General features: G+C 37.7%; 1 protein-coding gene across 2 annotated transcripts in view; it reads right to left on the bottom strand.

Annotated features, from left to right (window-relative positions):
• SMYD3 (SET and MYND domain containing 3) overlaps positions 1–17133 on the bottom strand; it is a 327921-nt gene that overhangs the window by 36794 nt on the left and 273994 nt on the right. For both annotated transcript variants that reach the window (XM_015857596.2, XM_032443560.1), the window contains 2 exons: positions 8551–8638; positions 5039–5213 (listed from right to left, as the gene is read on the bottom strand). In XM_015857596.2, coding sequence (XP_015713082.1) covers positions 5039–5213; positions 8551–8638 — 263 coding nt within the window. The remainder of the gene's footprint in view (positions 1–5038; positions 5214–8550; positions 8639–17133) is intronic.

Genomic DNA, 17133 nt, shown 5'->3' with positions numbered 1-17133 from the left:
AATGTTCATATATACTGTTTTTTGAAACCTATGTTAGATGGCAATATACAGTGTGCTGTGCATTGGGAGGCTTGAATTACAATAGAAGACACTTCATATTTGTGTAAGTGAAAGATGAAACTAGCAACTAAAACTGAATCTATTAGCTGAAGCTTGAAGGAACCGGTAAGCATACACAGAGCTACTGGCTGACCACCACTAGGAAAACTTTGCAAGAGTGATGGTTGAACGTCTTTTCCAACCTTAATGATTCTGATATGATTCAATGAATATGTTTAAGGAAGTACTAAGAAACAGTCACTGAGGTGAAGAATGTTTTTCAGACTACAAAGGTAATTCACAATCGTCTCTCATGAGGATACCTAATTGCTTCTTGAGCTGTGGTGGCTTGTAAAGACAGTTTGGCTTCCACTGATTTATGCTAAAACTGCTAACTAATTTCAGACAACCCACCAAACACCAACCCCACAAGTTGTGGTCTGCTATCAATAACCTGGAAGGAAAGTGGTGAAGTGCTCCCAGTGCTGCCCACCATCTCATCAACTTCAGCAATTCGTCACTACCAACCTCTTTCTTACCTCTGTTCATTTCCCAGAAAGATACAACCTATTCTTTTTGTAAATGTACCTCATCAGTTCCTTCTCAAATTCTTTATGTTTACTTGGCCTTTTTACTATCTCTAGATGACAAAACAATGGAGCCATTGATGAACCACAAATCAATCCATGGCTGTTTTTAGACATCACAAAGAAAGGCTACCTCATCTATTCTGATGATTCCATAAGCTGTAGCTTTTTATGTCTTGCATTTGTCTTTTCTTCCCACACATACTTCTCTGATTTTCAGAGACAAGTACCAGTTTCTAAAACCCTACAGAAGAAAGCAGGACTAGCTATTATTCTTTGTCTAAATTGTTTCCCTACCTTCATATTTTTGTCTCCCTCTCAGGTGATCCCACAGGTAAGAGGTATGCTTACTGCTGATCTTTTATGATAAAGACACTGAACTTTGGTCACTGAATGGCTCCTATCTATAGGTTCAGACACCTGCCTGCCATGCACTAGTCCCCAAGGGACCTCCCATAACCAAGATGCCAATTGGTGCTGGGTCTTAACCCTTAAGCATCAGCATCCCCCAGTGGTTCTATCCATCACTGCAGCTCATTTGAGAACGGGTGTTTTTTTTTTTCTAGGTATCCCAACAGTCAACATACAAGTAAATTCAAGAAAGGTGCCTCAGAACCAGCCAGTACTTGGGAGTCCTCTCCGCTCAGTAAATGAACTATATAACACAGACAAAGTGGGATGTATCGATTAGAAAACACAGACATGTAAGATCGAGGATTTTTAAAAAGAGTGAGGGAAATTAGACAACAAAAATCAGGTTCATTATTACACCTCATTTGAAGAATTAAAAATGGCTCTCAACCTTGAGAGCCAGATTATTAGGTTCTACAGCCACTTTGGGCTTTCTTTTTTTTAATTACAAAATCATGACTCATGGAAAAGATATGATAGCAAACATTCATTTTTAATCTACCATCTGATAGAAATTCTTAGACTTAGAAACTACTTGCCATCGTATCTATTGAAATAGAATTCTAAATCAAAAATTGCTGACTGACATTTCATTCACACAATGAGAATTCAACTATGTTCTTAAATATATCCTGGGACCTGTTCTAACCTACCATATAGGACTTGTTCTGGGAAGTACAAAGTACTATGCAGTAAGCATATCCTGGTCATGGCCCTTTGCAAAATAATCTGAATTTGTGCTGATTGGGACTGCCTTCCCTGTTCCCTGAAACACCTCAGTCACTGAAAAAAGGACAGCTTAGGGAATACTGCAGAATGATGCTGGAAGGGACGAAGCACAGTAGAAGAAAAGCAGACAAAGGATGCACACCTAATATGATGCTCACATCTCCCCAGCTCCCTCCTGCCAAGAAGCAGAACAGCCATATCAGCACAAGCCCTGCATTGCAGCTGATTCAGCAGAGGGAGGATGGAGGCGGGGAAGCATGCAGGAAAACAGAGGTGCATCAGAATCTCACCACACCTGATGCCACAAGTGCCCAGAGAGGAAGCACAGCTTCATCTCATCCACTCTGCTTTCTAAATAAAAAAGGCCCACAGTATCATCTAGCCCCTTCTGTCTCTGGTTCTTATAATACAACAGCTGAGGACACCTAGTAGAGTTTATAACATATGAATACTGCCACTGTTTCCAGTGCAAACACTGAGTACTTGATGAAAAGGGAAAAAGGAAAACAATAAAAACGCCAAGCCAAATGCCCAGAACATAAGTGCCTTCTTTGCAATTGGAGGGCCAAACACTGGGCTCCTTCCCCAGAGGTAAGGGAAGTATGATGAGGGCAGTATCTCTGAATCAGAGCCTTCATGAGCAGCAGTCAGCCCAGAGTGTGAATGTGCTGAGGCATGACAAACCCATGCAACACCTCTTGCTGATACTCAGTTATTCTGTGCTCAGAAGATTTTTGTAAGGAAGTTTATTTTTACAAGCTGCTGAGTGCTGACTCTGATGTGGGGCAGCTTTCACTTACACAAATGCCTCAGATTTAGTTAAGGCTCTTAGACAGACAGCAATTACTGAGACATTTACAAGTAAAGCTGTGTAGATACACCTGGCTTAGATTATTCAGTGAAAGTACATCTTGTAACAAATAATGGACAGCTATGGTTCAGCACAAGAGGAGGCATCTTTTCATTTTGAGAGCCACCATCTCTCCCTTCCTTTGGAAGCTTTAGAAATATTTGAGAGTTCTTAAACAACGCTCCTTGGCAAATGCCATTCTCACTACCTAAAACTCAGGGGTCAGCATTCACTGTGACAAATCAGCTTTATGCAACTCAGCCATCCATTTAGCCACCAGTTGCATGAAGTGATGATTCATAAAAAAATGCATTGCAATTCAGTGCATTACACAGCACTGAAAATTAATCCCGCTGCTAAAGAAATGGAAAATGCACAGTAAACACATTACCAGAAATTAAAATTGTTTTCGACCAATTCTCTTGAGCCTTTAAGGTTGTAACAATGATCTCCTATTTATATGGACTGCTAGAAATCTCAGGTGATTCCCTGCAGAGAGCACCATGAATATGTTTTCCAGAGCTGAGAAAAGAAAAATAGAGAGCCATAATGGAACTGCAGGAGCAGCCAAGCAGTAGATTGATACAACAGGAAAAATTCAATGCATCCCCAAAGATTTCCTAGGATTTGCTCTCCTGCTGCTTAGGGCGCAATTTGTTGTAATGAGAAACCAAGGATTTTGTTTCAGGTGTGTCAGAGCTTATCATGATGACTATAAGGTATATATAAAAAAAAACAACAAGTGAAAATCACTCTTAAATAAGCTTCTGGATGAAGGGAGAATAAGGGTAAGTTCTTTAAGTTACATAAAAAGGTCAAGTACCTCGTGCGAACATTGTTTCCTAAAAGATACTAATTGAATAAAGTCAAAACCTTCACATCCAATCTCCTGCATTAAACCACATGAAAACTACAGTATGATTCAGTAAGCAAAACAGAGAAAGCTTTATTACATGACCTGGTAAAATTGCTCTTGGTCTCCCCGTAATCTTTGCTCACTGTAAAAAAATCCTCGATGTTCACATGTGAAGAACCGAGTTAATGAATTATAAAACAAAACCCAAGAGAGAGCACTGAAACGGAAGGCTGCTCTGCTCAGCCAGAGCTGGCAAAGGGGAAAGGCCGGCAGCAAACATGTCCTGCTACAGTAATGCACCAGCTTTGTTCAGAGGGCTAAATGGGACGCGTGTGATGTGAACTTCACCCAAAATAAATGTAAGAATTTGTTGGCACTCCTGCCCACCTATATGAGAGATAACAGTGACTACGAACACATAGGCTGTGGTTGGACTTGATGATCTTCGAGGTCTTTTCCAACCTGGGTAATTCTATGATTCTATGATCACGTCTCTGCAGTACTGGTGTAGCAAAGACCACAAAGATTTCTCATGATCTACATTATGGTGAAAGCTCTGAAATGCTGCATTGTTTCTCAGCTGTTGCCCAGAATTTTATACAGAAACAGGCTTCCAGATGAAATTTCCTCAGGCAAAACATTGCATGCTGATGGCAGCCTGGTTTGATTACAGAATCTATAAAACCTGAAACGCTGATATTCACAGCAGCATATATTGGTGTACATGGTGCCGCAGAATCTAAGTGAAGAAAGGGATGATCTAACAAATACCTTCCACAGTAGGAACATTCATGCATGAATGACACTGTATCCAGATATTCAGCTCAGGTTTATCATCTAGTTACAAACAACCCAGATATCCAGAACCAAAGACTTTCAAAACATAGCTTTCAAAACAGGGCAAACACAGACTACTGCAGGTAAAACAGCTCCAGGCTCCAATCAATTTCAAGATCTATCACACGAAGTAGAATCTTCTACAGCATCTTTGAATTCCAAAGAAAGACCATCAGACTCAGAAACTACCCCAGCACACAGTATAGGATCAAGTACTGACAAGGTCTTGGCCCCTTGCAGTTATCAGAATAACGTAGAGAGGCTTTTTCACTTTGAGCTGAAACTTCATTTTACAAGATTAAACTTTTTTTTTTTTTTTTTTTTTTCCCCCTGCAAATTCTCTGTACAGAACGTACTGAGAATAAACATTCCAGCCAGCACTGTCGCCCAGCCTTAACACAGCTCAGCATATCTGATATCCTCACAGTGTGGTCTGAATCAGAAAGTCAGCTTCTGATCAGAGTGGTGGGGCAGCACCTGAACACAGACAACACCAGGGAGTTGAGAATGAGTTATTAGAGCTCCTAGAGCTCATTTTATTTACTCTTAGCCTGACTACGCAAGCAGAATGGAACTTCTGCTTCATATATTTATCTGGAAAGCAAGGCAAGATTTATAGCAAGAAGTAAAAACCACTGAGCAGCATCTAGTCAGCATCTTACCCTGTAATGAGACACTCCCCAACACACACTTATAGCTGGAAACAGACAAACCCGCTGCAGCTCTTACCTGTATGGTCCAAGTGTCTTGCTGCCATAACACAAAGCTTGTTCCCAGGCTTCAAGGTTAATACAGGCATCCATGGCACAGTCCAGCAGTTTCAGCTGATAGATGTTTGTATCTGGAATACGACTGGTATGGCTGCTCAAGAGATGTTGGCATTTTGCTAGAACCTTTTCCCATTCTGTTATTGGCCATAGTTAAGGAAATATCCTTAAAGCAAAAACCCAGATCCTAAATGTTGTTAAAAAGGAGTGGGAGCTACAGGGTATTAAGATAAAAAAGCTGCCATCATTTCAGACTGCTTCCATTCTTGAAAACGTACTTGAACTTCTGAGTGGTAGTTTAGGTAACTGTGCTTTGTTTGCACTTAGAAAAACAACTCATAAAAAGAGCAGAATTTCAGCAATAAGAGGTAAAAGTCAAAATTACAAGATACTTTAATAGGTAGCAAACTAAAATTCAGTTACTTTTGCTTTAGCTTTTGAAGAATCCTTATTTACTGAAGTTATTCCTTCAAATCTTACACCCAATAGCAAGAATCCATGGAAATATGCCTTGAAAAAATGTTTCAGGAACTAAAATAAGAAAATTAATTTTCTGTGTATTAAAATAATTTTAAATTCTCATAAATTAGAACCTTTCTTGCAATTAATATTATTTTTCCTCCTTGAAACAGTTGCAAGAAGCACTGATTTTCTTTTTTTGTTTTTTCCCCCATGTATTGCTGCATGTTTCCTGCACTAGAAATAAAAAGAATCACCGTTCTGATGTCTGAGCACAGCTTGTGTTTAGGGACCTAGGCAGTGAAGATGATTTTCATATCTAATGCTACAGGAAGATTTTTGTGTTTGGCAGAGAGGAAGAGTGAGCTGGGGATCGAATTCGTATCAGTTGGAAGTGCCTTATCAGAAATCACTTCTTTTTATTATATTCTAAACTGGTTTAGCTTCTCAGTGATCAGTTAAACACTGATCTTCCAAGATTTTAAATGGGTACTGTCATCTGGGACTTTATGGGAGTCTCAGAATGCAAGCAGTCTAAACACTAAAAACTGTTACCATACACAAGTGTAACAAATTAAACAAATAAGCAAGAATTACAGCAAGAGAAGTAACAGCACTGCTTGTATCAGAGTCCTTTCTACACAATCAACTCAAGGACGTTCAGCAATTATCTTCATGACATTACCGCAAATGTTATTCACGCCAATCCAGCAATGGATGTAAACACACAATGATAACCCTATGACAAAGTAATTAGTCCTTCCTGAACATGGGAATATTTACATACTTAAATTTAAGAACGTGACCACTATGTGTCTGGGCCAGATTTATAGCATGGTTGTTACAAGGCTAAACCAATTATTTGTGAATTGCTCTCATGCCCTTGGATTGAAGGAACTGCAAAGAAAGGAATGTGTTAATATAAAATTGCACCTTAACCTTTATATCTCTCACCAACATTAATGTACTCTCTACAACTGATTAAGGACAGACAAACAGAAGAATAAGGGATATTATTTCTACTTGATACAATTATTATGAACTTTTTTTTGTAAAAGGTGTGAAGCACTGACATTCCTGAATGATTACCATTTTAGCTGATGTGCAGTCTTGCTCTGCTTTCATTTCTCATTATGTTGCATTGTTCATTCACTTGTATCTAATAGCAAAAGCGTTATATCACAAAACCTACTGGGAACAAATTTTCAGGTACATAAATTGCAAACTAGAAAATCCACTACCAACTGTACCAACTGCTCTGGGACAAAAGGGTGAGCTGTCGATCTTACATCTAGTCCTAAGACTGGAGAAGCAGCTTTCAAGCAACTCTGCTGCCGTTGAGCAGCACACAATAATCCCCCTGCACTTGCCTTTAATATCCCAATTTTTGCGCTTAAACGATTGTCAGAGACAATTTTAAGCCATGCATTGGCTTCTGTTCTCTTAACTGCAAATTAAGCAATGCAACACTCTATCAGTAACTCAGATTTTGGAAGTCACTACCTTTCTAAACTGTAGAAACTATTCATTTAATTTATTAAAGCAAAAACAACCCAAAAAACGAAAAACAAACATTTGCAGAAAGGAATCACTACGTGGTTCAGTCAGCAAAGAAGGTTTCTGTTCATTCTTGGCAAGTGGACCAATGTCAAGCTCCTTCCTCATACACTGTGCCCACTAAGGTATGACAATTAGCAAAGGAACAGCACTGTGCTGCAGTGGAATAGATGACATTTCAAATTTGCCACATCTGAGAACAGAAACTGAACAGACAACTTTTCAACCAGTCCTGACAGCTTTTACTATGGTGTGTTTGATGCATTTGTAAATATTAGTTAAATGAGCAATACTAAAGATCCTAGCAAAATTCAGTAAGTGCAATTTCTGCTGCAATTAAATACAAGGACATTAAACTGCAGAGTATTTTGGCTTCTTATCAGTTAGCATCAAAATCATTTAAGCCTCACGTTGTATATTTGTGATTTAAAGTCCAGGTTAAAATATGGGACCTAGACCACAGTTGAAGATCTTGTTCATTGTTGCCCATCTCAAGTCAGTTGCTAAAAAGAAACTTAAACTGGTTTCTAGACTTTATGAGTGTAGCTGAGATGAGCATTTCCCTTAGAAACAGTCCTTTTGCTAGAAGACTGAGTATGTCTGGAATGGAGAGAAAATTATTCATTTATGGTCACAGAAAAGAAATCACATTTCCAGTTTGGAATACCACTGCACAATATTGTTCTTTACATTGACGAAACAGAGTACTGAAAGATGTCATTCTCTCTGGCTTCAGAGATAACTCAGGGTTCAGAAAACAGCAAGACACCTTACTACAATATAGTGGAATTCATGGTCAGTGAAATTCCACCAAAGAGATGAAGATGACAAATGGATCAACACAGACAAATTCTTCCAGAAAAAATTCTCCCCTTCTACTTGTTGTTTTTGGACTTTGCTGTTCACTGGAGTTTTAGCTGAACTGAATGCATACATGATGTCTATTAGGCTCCAATCCTGTTATTACATTTGATTTGCTTAATTATCACTTATTGTTATGTAAGTTATTGCAATGATTCAGTAATTTTTGCAGTGACCCTGACTATGATTATGCCTTTGTTATTGTCATCGCTATGCAAGGAATGAGAATCTGGATTGTCCACCATGGGCATGATGGGACAGACAACATTTCAGTTTGAGTTTTATTCCATTTAGAAATGGATTTATATGAAGACTGTGATGGTAGAAGTCTACGTCTGATCCAAATTATACCTTCTCCACCCCAGATACCTGCTACCCCTGCCATGAAGCAGTTCCATTCCAAGAAATCAGAGAGTCCGCTATTACTAGCACAACTGGAAACATTACATGGTTTATGTGTACTCACATCAAGTAAATTAAAATTCTTTTTAAAACAACATAAACATTTAGGGGAGAAATCTCTAAAGATTAACTGCTTTACCTTATGATTGTGTTCACAACAGAATGATGAACTGTTGCATATCACTGAAAGGATACCTTCTTTTGATTTTGGATATTTCACCTCATTTACAGCATCTCTGACTTCCTTCCAGGCAGCCTCTTCACCTGCCAATTTCTTAGCATCCTGGTTAAAAAGAAGGAAGTATTTTATTAGAAAAGCAGCAAATGAGAGGGTGCAATCATGATAAAAAGTAATCTAAAATAAAAATAAAAACAAAACACACTGACAAAAGCAAATTTGAAGAATTTAATCACTTTTTTTTTTTAAACTGGAAAAACACAAAAATTCACTTTATTTTCATACTTAGCCAGTGTTTGTAAGCAAAGGAGAAGATAGGAAGGAAAATGAACGCAGAAATGGAAACATCAAATACTCCAACCAGGTGCTAGGTTTACAACAAGAGCTATGATCACACAAGAAAGAGAACCTGTGGCATGTGACTTTTTCCTACAAAACACATTGAGAAAATCAATTTCTCTCAAAAACCTGATACCTAATTCTTCACAGACTCTTAACCGCACTGTAGTAGGTATTAGCAAATAATTTTTACCACATTCTGATTATTGAGACTTCACAAGCAGAGGAAGGCTATGATTGCAAGCATAAGCTTACAGGAAATGTCTACAACACAGAAAAAACTGAACTTTGTTTTTGTTTTATAATTCATTGTTATTTATTCCTTATTCCACCCGATTATATAAACAGTTACATTTTCCTATCACTTTGTTATAAAGAAGGCAAAAATGATTAATGGTTACAGCAGAAAGGGAAACAGTTTCTCTTCCAGCTCTCTAGCAGGGACTAACTGCACCTCAGGCAAACCACTTGGAACAAATTTATTAAAGCATCCTACAGACACAGCTAAGCATCTTGAGGGATTTCCAAAAGCATCTAGATACTCAATTTCCATTGCTATAAGCACTTAAATAACTTTAAAAATGTGGCTTCTAAGACATTGCAGTTCATTATCTCTCTCTCCTTACAAAAGGCTCTGCTACTCTCGAAAGACTTTTTAAAGTGTAAATTCAGGACTATTTTAAATACAGTTCTGAAAGATCAGCCTTCAGCAGGGATGGAGGCCTGGAGATTAATAGAAAACACGTTAGAATCTAACCAAGCACTGCGTAACCAACAGATGCTCACTGTTTATCAGAGGACTGCCTCTATTTATTAAAAAGCTTGCAATTTGTATCTGTCTAGAAAAGCATAATTTTCATACTCCACTGCTCCTTATTTACCTTGAATTCAAAGCAGAAAATACTTGTAGTATGAATCAGAACCCACTTTCTCATTCAATTTGCAGTTTTGTTCTTCCAAGTACTTCATAAAACCCCAGACCTCTGTGTATTCCTGGGAGAATTAAATTAAGACTGGTATCAGCTGCCCCACATATCTGTAGGACACAAATTACAAGGTGGGAAGCCTTACCTCAATGCATTTGGCATGTGTACTTCCCACACAATCAATTCTCTGATCAAATGCTCATCTGGAAATAAATCTGCACATAGCTGAATTTACCACCAGAAGAACGTAAGGTGAACGTTAGGAGAAGCAAGCATATGTTGTGGAAATGTTGTCAGTACAGTTAATGGACATAACTAGCTCTGTTTCTGCCCTGCAAGAGACCTACACTGACCAGTTAGCTTTAGCATAACCTCTCCCAGTTTTTGAGGGAATATGTCCATTTCTAAGCTCAGCTTGTTAACACGTAGCAATCTGATTCTAACATGCCTTTGTAGGTAAGTGCAGTTCACTGGTAGATTTAAAAGACAAATCTAGATATTAATAACAATGTCCATGAAATATAGAATTTAAGGAGCTACATGGAAAATAAAAATTCATTTAAGTCCAAATACAATTCTCTGTGTTTCTGTAGCATGTAGTAAGTTTAACAAATAAAAACTCAGAAACAAGGAAAATGAGATGGATTTGTAAATCAAAGAAAGAAACCTATGCAACAAGTCACAGGCCAATGACTGATATGAAGCACCATTAGGATTTGATTTGCTCTCTGTGGGACTGATGGATGAGTCAAGTTAAAGCAGTCATTGACAACTTTTCAGTTGCTTCGCTTTTTGTTCTAGAATTTCATTAACAACACAAAGAAGTCCAAGGTCGGAGTTTCCTCTAACCTTTACACTAGAGCATAGGAAAAAGTAATCACAGGCTTTAAAAATATCAGGTAGAGAATAAGGACTGACTGTTGGTCAAATAATCTCAAAACCCTCTCTGGATTCATGGTCTTTATCCCTTTTGTAAGACACTTCAGGATGGAAGGAGCTGGGCACCCAGCCCAGCCCTGGGAAGGATTAAGTCACAATTTTCAAAGAGATATTTTGTTTTCAAGTAGAGGCATTTTCGGGACTGGCTTACATAAGAAAAAGCAAAGACCCTGTCAGCTGGCCCTTTTACATCTTGCCTGTTCTTCATCAGATATTCATACATCAAAGTTTTGTCCTCTCCTGAACACTCTTGTTCAAGGCACAGCGGCTGCTTCCAAACAGGCAGCCAGGTAAGAGCTGCAAGGCCACCAGAAAGGTCTTTCACTGAGAACACTTCTGCCCTCCACACTAAATGACAATGGCTTCTTCTGGACATAAAATCTGTGAGTAAATAATTATAATCCAGTGAGGCAGCAGCATGTAATTCTGCTTCTCCTCACTTTTTGTGGTAGCTTTAAAAAAAGTCTGTATAAGGAAACTTCATGAAACATAATATTTTAACAGTTTAAAAGCTACCTCAAATATCTGAGCATTTCACAATAAAAAGCCGACCACAACTTTGTAATTTGCTTAATTTAAAAAAAAAAAAAAGTTATGATTTGCTTATTTTCTACAAATTCAAAGTATCAAGTACAGATGTGAACCTGAAAGAAGAATTTTGACCAACCTAATGGGTTAAAAATTGATGAGGTTTTCTCAGGTTTTGTTTGAAGAAGGTTTCTGAAGAGCTCAGACATTTAAATAATGGCATGACATTTTAAAGTAGACCCTTAATACATTATGCTCTGAAAGCATAAACAACAACTTTCCAATTCTATTCAATAGTGCAGCAACTACTGACACCATGTTTGTAGTAAACACATTAACTCAGTGTTTTAGACCTGGTGTCAAGAGGAAATCATTACATGATTCACATGTGCTGTGTTTAACAGAATCCTAAATCTTCACCCAGTTTCAGTCTTGAAAATGACTTTGTTGAGAACTATGCGAATGTGGAAGTGTCAGTGCACAGTGCTGGTCAAAATGAACTGTCATGATCAAGATTCACCTGTGATATAAGTCTCAAAAGCTCCCCTATTCTCCCCCATGAAAAGAAATGCCGAATGCCAGTTCAACAATCCTGCTCAAGTTGTCCTCACCAAAAGCTGAGCTGGTAAAGAGAAGGCCTCATATTCTTTGCCATACAGCCCTGAATAGGGTGGCTGTGATATGTAGCGATTCAAAGGCTACTCCACAGAATAAAAACAGTGTTGCATTCCCAGTAAGACAGTCACGAGGGGGTGAGCCCTACTTCGGAACAAAATGAATTTGTACATTTTATTTTAGAATTCTTAAAGTAAAACAAGACACATTGTGGCTGCATGCCATACTGCAACTGTGAGGTACATTGTTCAGTATTAGGCAGCTGCATTACCTCACATCATTGATAATGGTTGTTCATATAGCACTTATCTTCATGGATTACAGACTCTGGTGTCTGGAAAGGCAAAAGAACTGAGGCTAGTAATACTCCAAATTGTACTCAAATATTTAACAGCCCTTCACACCATTCCCATTTAAGGATTCCACATAGTCATATAGGTCAAGATGAAAGTTTCCCCACACCCTGCATACAGTCAGTGGAAAGAAAACAAGTACATTCAGATAGTTGCACGAACATCCTTCCCCTAACATTGTTTAACTTAGCTACACACTATGTTTCCCTGGCAACTTAAAATGAAGAATCAAAAACTACAGTGGGAAATTTATTACAATGACGTGCTTTTAAGAAAGAGAAAATTAAGATCAGCATCCATCTCAAGAAGCTTAATCAAACAAAATGAAATGGGACTAAGATAAATTTATCCCAGCAACACCTTGGAGTTAATCAAGTTTTAAAGTACAGATTTAGAGAGGAGCAAATAGAGTAACAGCTCTCTCTCTCATACTCTACTCTTATTCACCAAAACCCATTTCTACTCATTTCTGCAATTCTTTTAGATGCACAAACATTTTTTAAATTGCATTTTCAAAGACCTAAAGTATCTAAATACTTTGTGTTACGGGGGAAGTAAAACAACATCCCTCTTCTTTCTGATCCCCCTGCTTGTAATCCAATCTTAGCCTTCTCGAACACAGCAGAATACAGCATTTTTCATTTCTGTTCAGATACCCATGCTGAGATTCATCTGACCAAATGTCAGACTACTTTTCTATACAACAGAGAAAGAGATGCACTCTCAGAGTGCAACTTGCGTTGTTCTAAAGCAAAGTGCTAAAATGCATAGGTCACTTTGAAAGTAAGGTCTCCTATTTATTTCCATGGAAACAAAAACAGATACAAAGAGCACAATAACGCTATTTGGTAGAGCAAATTCTCAGCTGCAAAACACCGTTCTCAACGCAGTCACCACCATTAGCTAGCCTGCATGCTGTGCCCATAAAAACTGGCACCAGCAGAGGTGGCCCAATGTAGCTGTTCACCGCTGCTGAAATGCACTGCCCAACCCCTCACTTCACTCACATCCACCACTTGGGCTCCATAAACACTCAGTAAGCGTAGGTGAATGGCAGTGGGTGCCATTTTTTCCACATAGAGGAAAACCCTTTTGCTTCATATATACTTCCATATCAGACGCCATTCTGTCAGACTGCCCCTCTGCTGCCATCACACAGCAACAATGTGTAATGGAATATTGGTAGGACGGTTCAGCCTCTACTTCCATACCACCAACATCTGCCTCTGACATTATCTGCCAACATAATAAAATATGACGCATTACTTTCTGAGCAGTCATCACACATCTGCTGAATAGCAGTCAGAGCATCCTTTTTTCTCCATTTTACCCATAACAGAAAGCAAGAGTAGCTAGCTCAGATGCTCTACAGCTCTGAGCTATAGAGCTATACAAGATTTGGTGACATACATCATACTTTTAGAACTCCATTTCAGATGTGGGACTTGTTTCCTACCTTTACAATGGTGGCATAATTTATTTCAAGGTCTAATTTACTAAGTAATTCCAGTTACTCTGTGTGATTTACCTGTCCTCATAGATGTTTATTATTCTATCAGTCTTTGTCAACCACAAATACAACCAGCAATGATTTTGCAATTACTTTCAATTCATTCACGAAAATGCTGGATACTGTAGAAACAAGGTCATTATGGACTCACTCTCTTGTTACCTGGTAAGCATTATATATAACTGATGATTATGGTGATTTAATGTTCAAGTGTGGTGTCAGAACAATCATTAGAGTGTATATGTATGAAATCCTATAATAAGAAAAAAAAAAAAGGACATCAAAAAAGGCTGCAAGCTTTTCACTAGTCTTGAATCTCACAGCCCACCTCATTTTTTTCAATACTGAAGACACTCACAAATCAAGTGTTACTAAGAAATATCTTCTGTTTTATATTCACTCTTTGTAACAAAAATCTAAGCTGCACTACAGGCAGAATTTCTTTTCTCAAAAAGCAGCATATTAGTAGGATATCAGGTTACTTAGTCATGACTGTACAAGGGCTATCCCAGCTCTTTTCATTGCCTTTTCTCCAAACTGTTTAACAAAACCCTTGTGGGACATCCAATTTAGTAGGTCCCCACCACTGGAGTCCCTGTGGGATGACTGGTTCCTTGCAAATGCAGGACCCCAGTGCCTACGATGGAAGCTGTTCATTTCATGGGCAACAGGACCAAGCTTTGTTGTTTGTAACAGCGCTGCTATTATTAACTTTCTAATTTCAGATGCTTAGAGCTTCTGACCAAAAAATTCCACCCAAGTTGCATAAGTTACAAGCAGAAACAAAAATACATTAGACCATGAGAAGAGTAATAAATGGAAGTTCACTACAACTCATAAAAGTCACAGGATGGGAGGAAGGGAGGAAAATCAAAGTATTAACAGTTTTGCATTGGAGAAACAGGGTCTTAATGCCAGATCACCTGAAATTTCTTGGTGCATTTGTAATTCCACTGTAATTTCTATTATCAGTCCAAAAACTCGCATGGGTAATTTGGTTACCTGAAGAATGATACTGTAAAGTAAACAATTGCTTGACACAACCTGTTCTCAGCACCTTTCTAGTTGGCCATTATTCTTATTCAATAATACTGAATTTTTTTTAGTAATTGTCATTAAAAATAGGAAATTGGCCATATCCCAAAGCATGAAGAGGATATAATCTAATATGACATAATGTCATGGAGACTACTATAACACCTTTGAATTATTTTTAGGGTCTTTATTTACTGTTTGAAAGTCTACTATGCAGTTGGCTCCTGGCAGCATTTGATTGCTATTATTACAAATTGATATGTCTCAGCAACCAGTGGTGATCAGGCACAGCAAAGAGAGGTAGCCTAGTTTCTAAAATATGTATAGAACATCAGACATCTTGACTCATGTGTAAGAAACCTGCTGAAAAATATTAATTGGTGATACTTCAATATTGGACTTTCAATTGTCTAAAACAGTCCACAGTATTAGTAATGTATTTCTCTGTCACCTGAGAAGTACTCTCCACCATTTCACTCGGAGCTTAGAGAACAGATCTACTATTCTCCTAAAATATTTTTCCCATTCCAATGGATGAGTTTTATCCCTCAGAAAGGCCTGGTATTTCAGCAGCTCAATTTTTAATATTTCTTTTGCAGGTGAGGGTTTGGGTTGGGGAAAAAAAAACTTACTTTGCATTCTGAACACATAACCCTACCTTCATTAATGAAATGTCCTAAGTAACACAGCTTCACAGCATGTTTCTTCCCTATAACAAACATCTATGTCCAAACTACCCTGTTATTAAGGTAGTTGCTGGAATCACCTCAAAAGCTTTCAAAGCTCAGTAAGACTCTTTGTGCCTGATTCAATGATTCAACCCTAATATACAGAGACATTTTGAAAGTAAAGATCTAGTTGTCCAGACATTGTCAAAGAAACAGCAGAAACTTTAGTCTATGACCAACTCTTGTTGGCCCTAAAACATTTTCTTATCATTTCTAAAGCAATATGATGCAGCAGCACTTTTCACTTAATGTTTGTGGTTAGGTAATCTTGTACAGTTGTGATGTACTATTCTAAAACACTCCTCAGTTGAAAACACTGTTTGCTATGTAATCAACAGCTTGAGTAATACAATTTACTGAGCAATCTTGTGGAAAATAACAGGAGATCTTGCAGTGGTTCAACAATTTACACATTCCTCTGCTGTAACTCACATGGCCAGAGTGAATTCAGCCTTTTCAAGCTTGCTGCCTTTTACACACACACACACACAAGCACAACGTTCCTGTTCATGCCTAGACTGAATTCACAAATGCAAACATTTGTAATTACTACTTCAATTACCACATTATTGTGATATTAATGAAATTATTGGCAAGAAATTGATCCGGCACATCGCTTACCACAGCAATTTTTCACTCCAAAGCAGCCTGTTGTATCTTTACAATCTCAAAAGTTATAGACTTCCTTGCTATTCACATGAGCTCATCCTTGCTTTGGTAGACCTTAGAGGATACTAAGTAAGGACTGGAATTTAGGCACCGAAAGAACTGTTCTTACCTTTGTCTATCTACTGGCAAGATATCTGATATAAGCAACAACACTTTAGCATTGTTTTAGTTACTGCTAAGTATAGTTAGCAAATGACTGACCCATATCTCACAATCCGAAAATAACTTTTTAACTACATTTCATTTTCATTGTAATGTTTGCTACATGCTTATTGCAGAAAGTCAGAATTACACTGTAAAGTGTGGCTGTATTCAGCCTCACATTAATCTTATGAAAAAAAAAAAAAAAAAAAAAAAAAGGAAAATCATTGAGCCAATAAAACTGCATGCTATTACAAGTTAACTTAGAAAATTGTTGCCAAAGAACCTGTTTCTACCTTGTTTCTTCTCTACGTTGTTGTGATTCGGAATGTTTGTTACGCTTACTGTTTATGTCTTGGTTTGGTGCTTAAAAAGTAATGTTTCCTATGTGGTTATGTGTTTAGTCACTCATTCCTTCACAGAAAAGGATTTAGACTACATCCGTGTAACTGATGAAAAATAGGTATTTTCACTCACTTTCTTTTCCTTTCTTTTTAAAATTCATATCCCAGTAGTTACACAACATGTGTAGGAAATTAAAGCTACTGCATACCTATAATTAAAAACTACTGCATTTTTTTAAAACTAAAAACGACTGCATTTCTATTATAACATCTATTTCATGGGACTTATGAAGATCAATAACAACATTCTTCTGCTAAATGTAACCAATGCTTTTCATTGTCCTTTAAAATTATCTAAAAACAAAATGGTTTATGGAAATAATTGATTTGCCAAGTGTTCTTGCAAATGGCTGACTCAGATTCCTTTTTGTTCTGTCCAGAAACTAAAAAAATATATATCTGAAACCATCTCT

This window comes from Coturnix japonica, chromosome 3 (genome assembly GCF_001577835.2).
Source record: "Coturnix japonica isolate 7356 chromosome 3, Coturnix japonica 2.1, whole genome shotgun sequence".
In the NCBI taxonomy this organism is placed as follows: Eukaryota; Metazoa; Chordata; class Aves; order Galliformes; family Phasianidae; genus Coturnix; species Coturnix japonica.
This window is presented reverse-complemented; position numbering and strand designations above follow the sequence as displayed.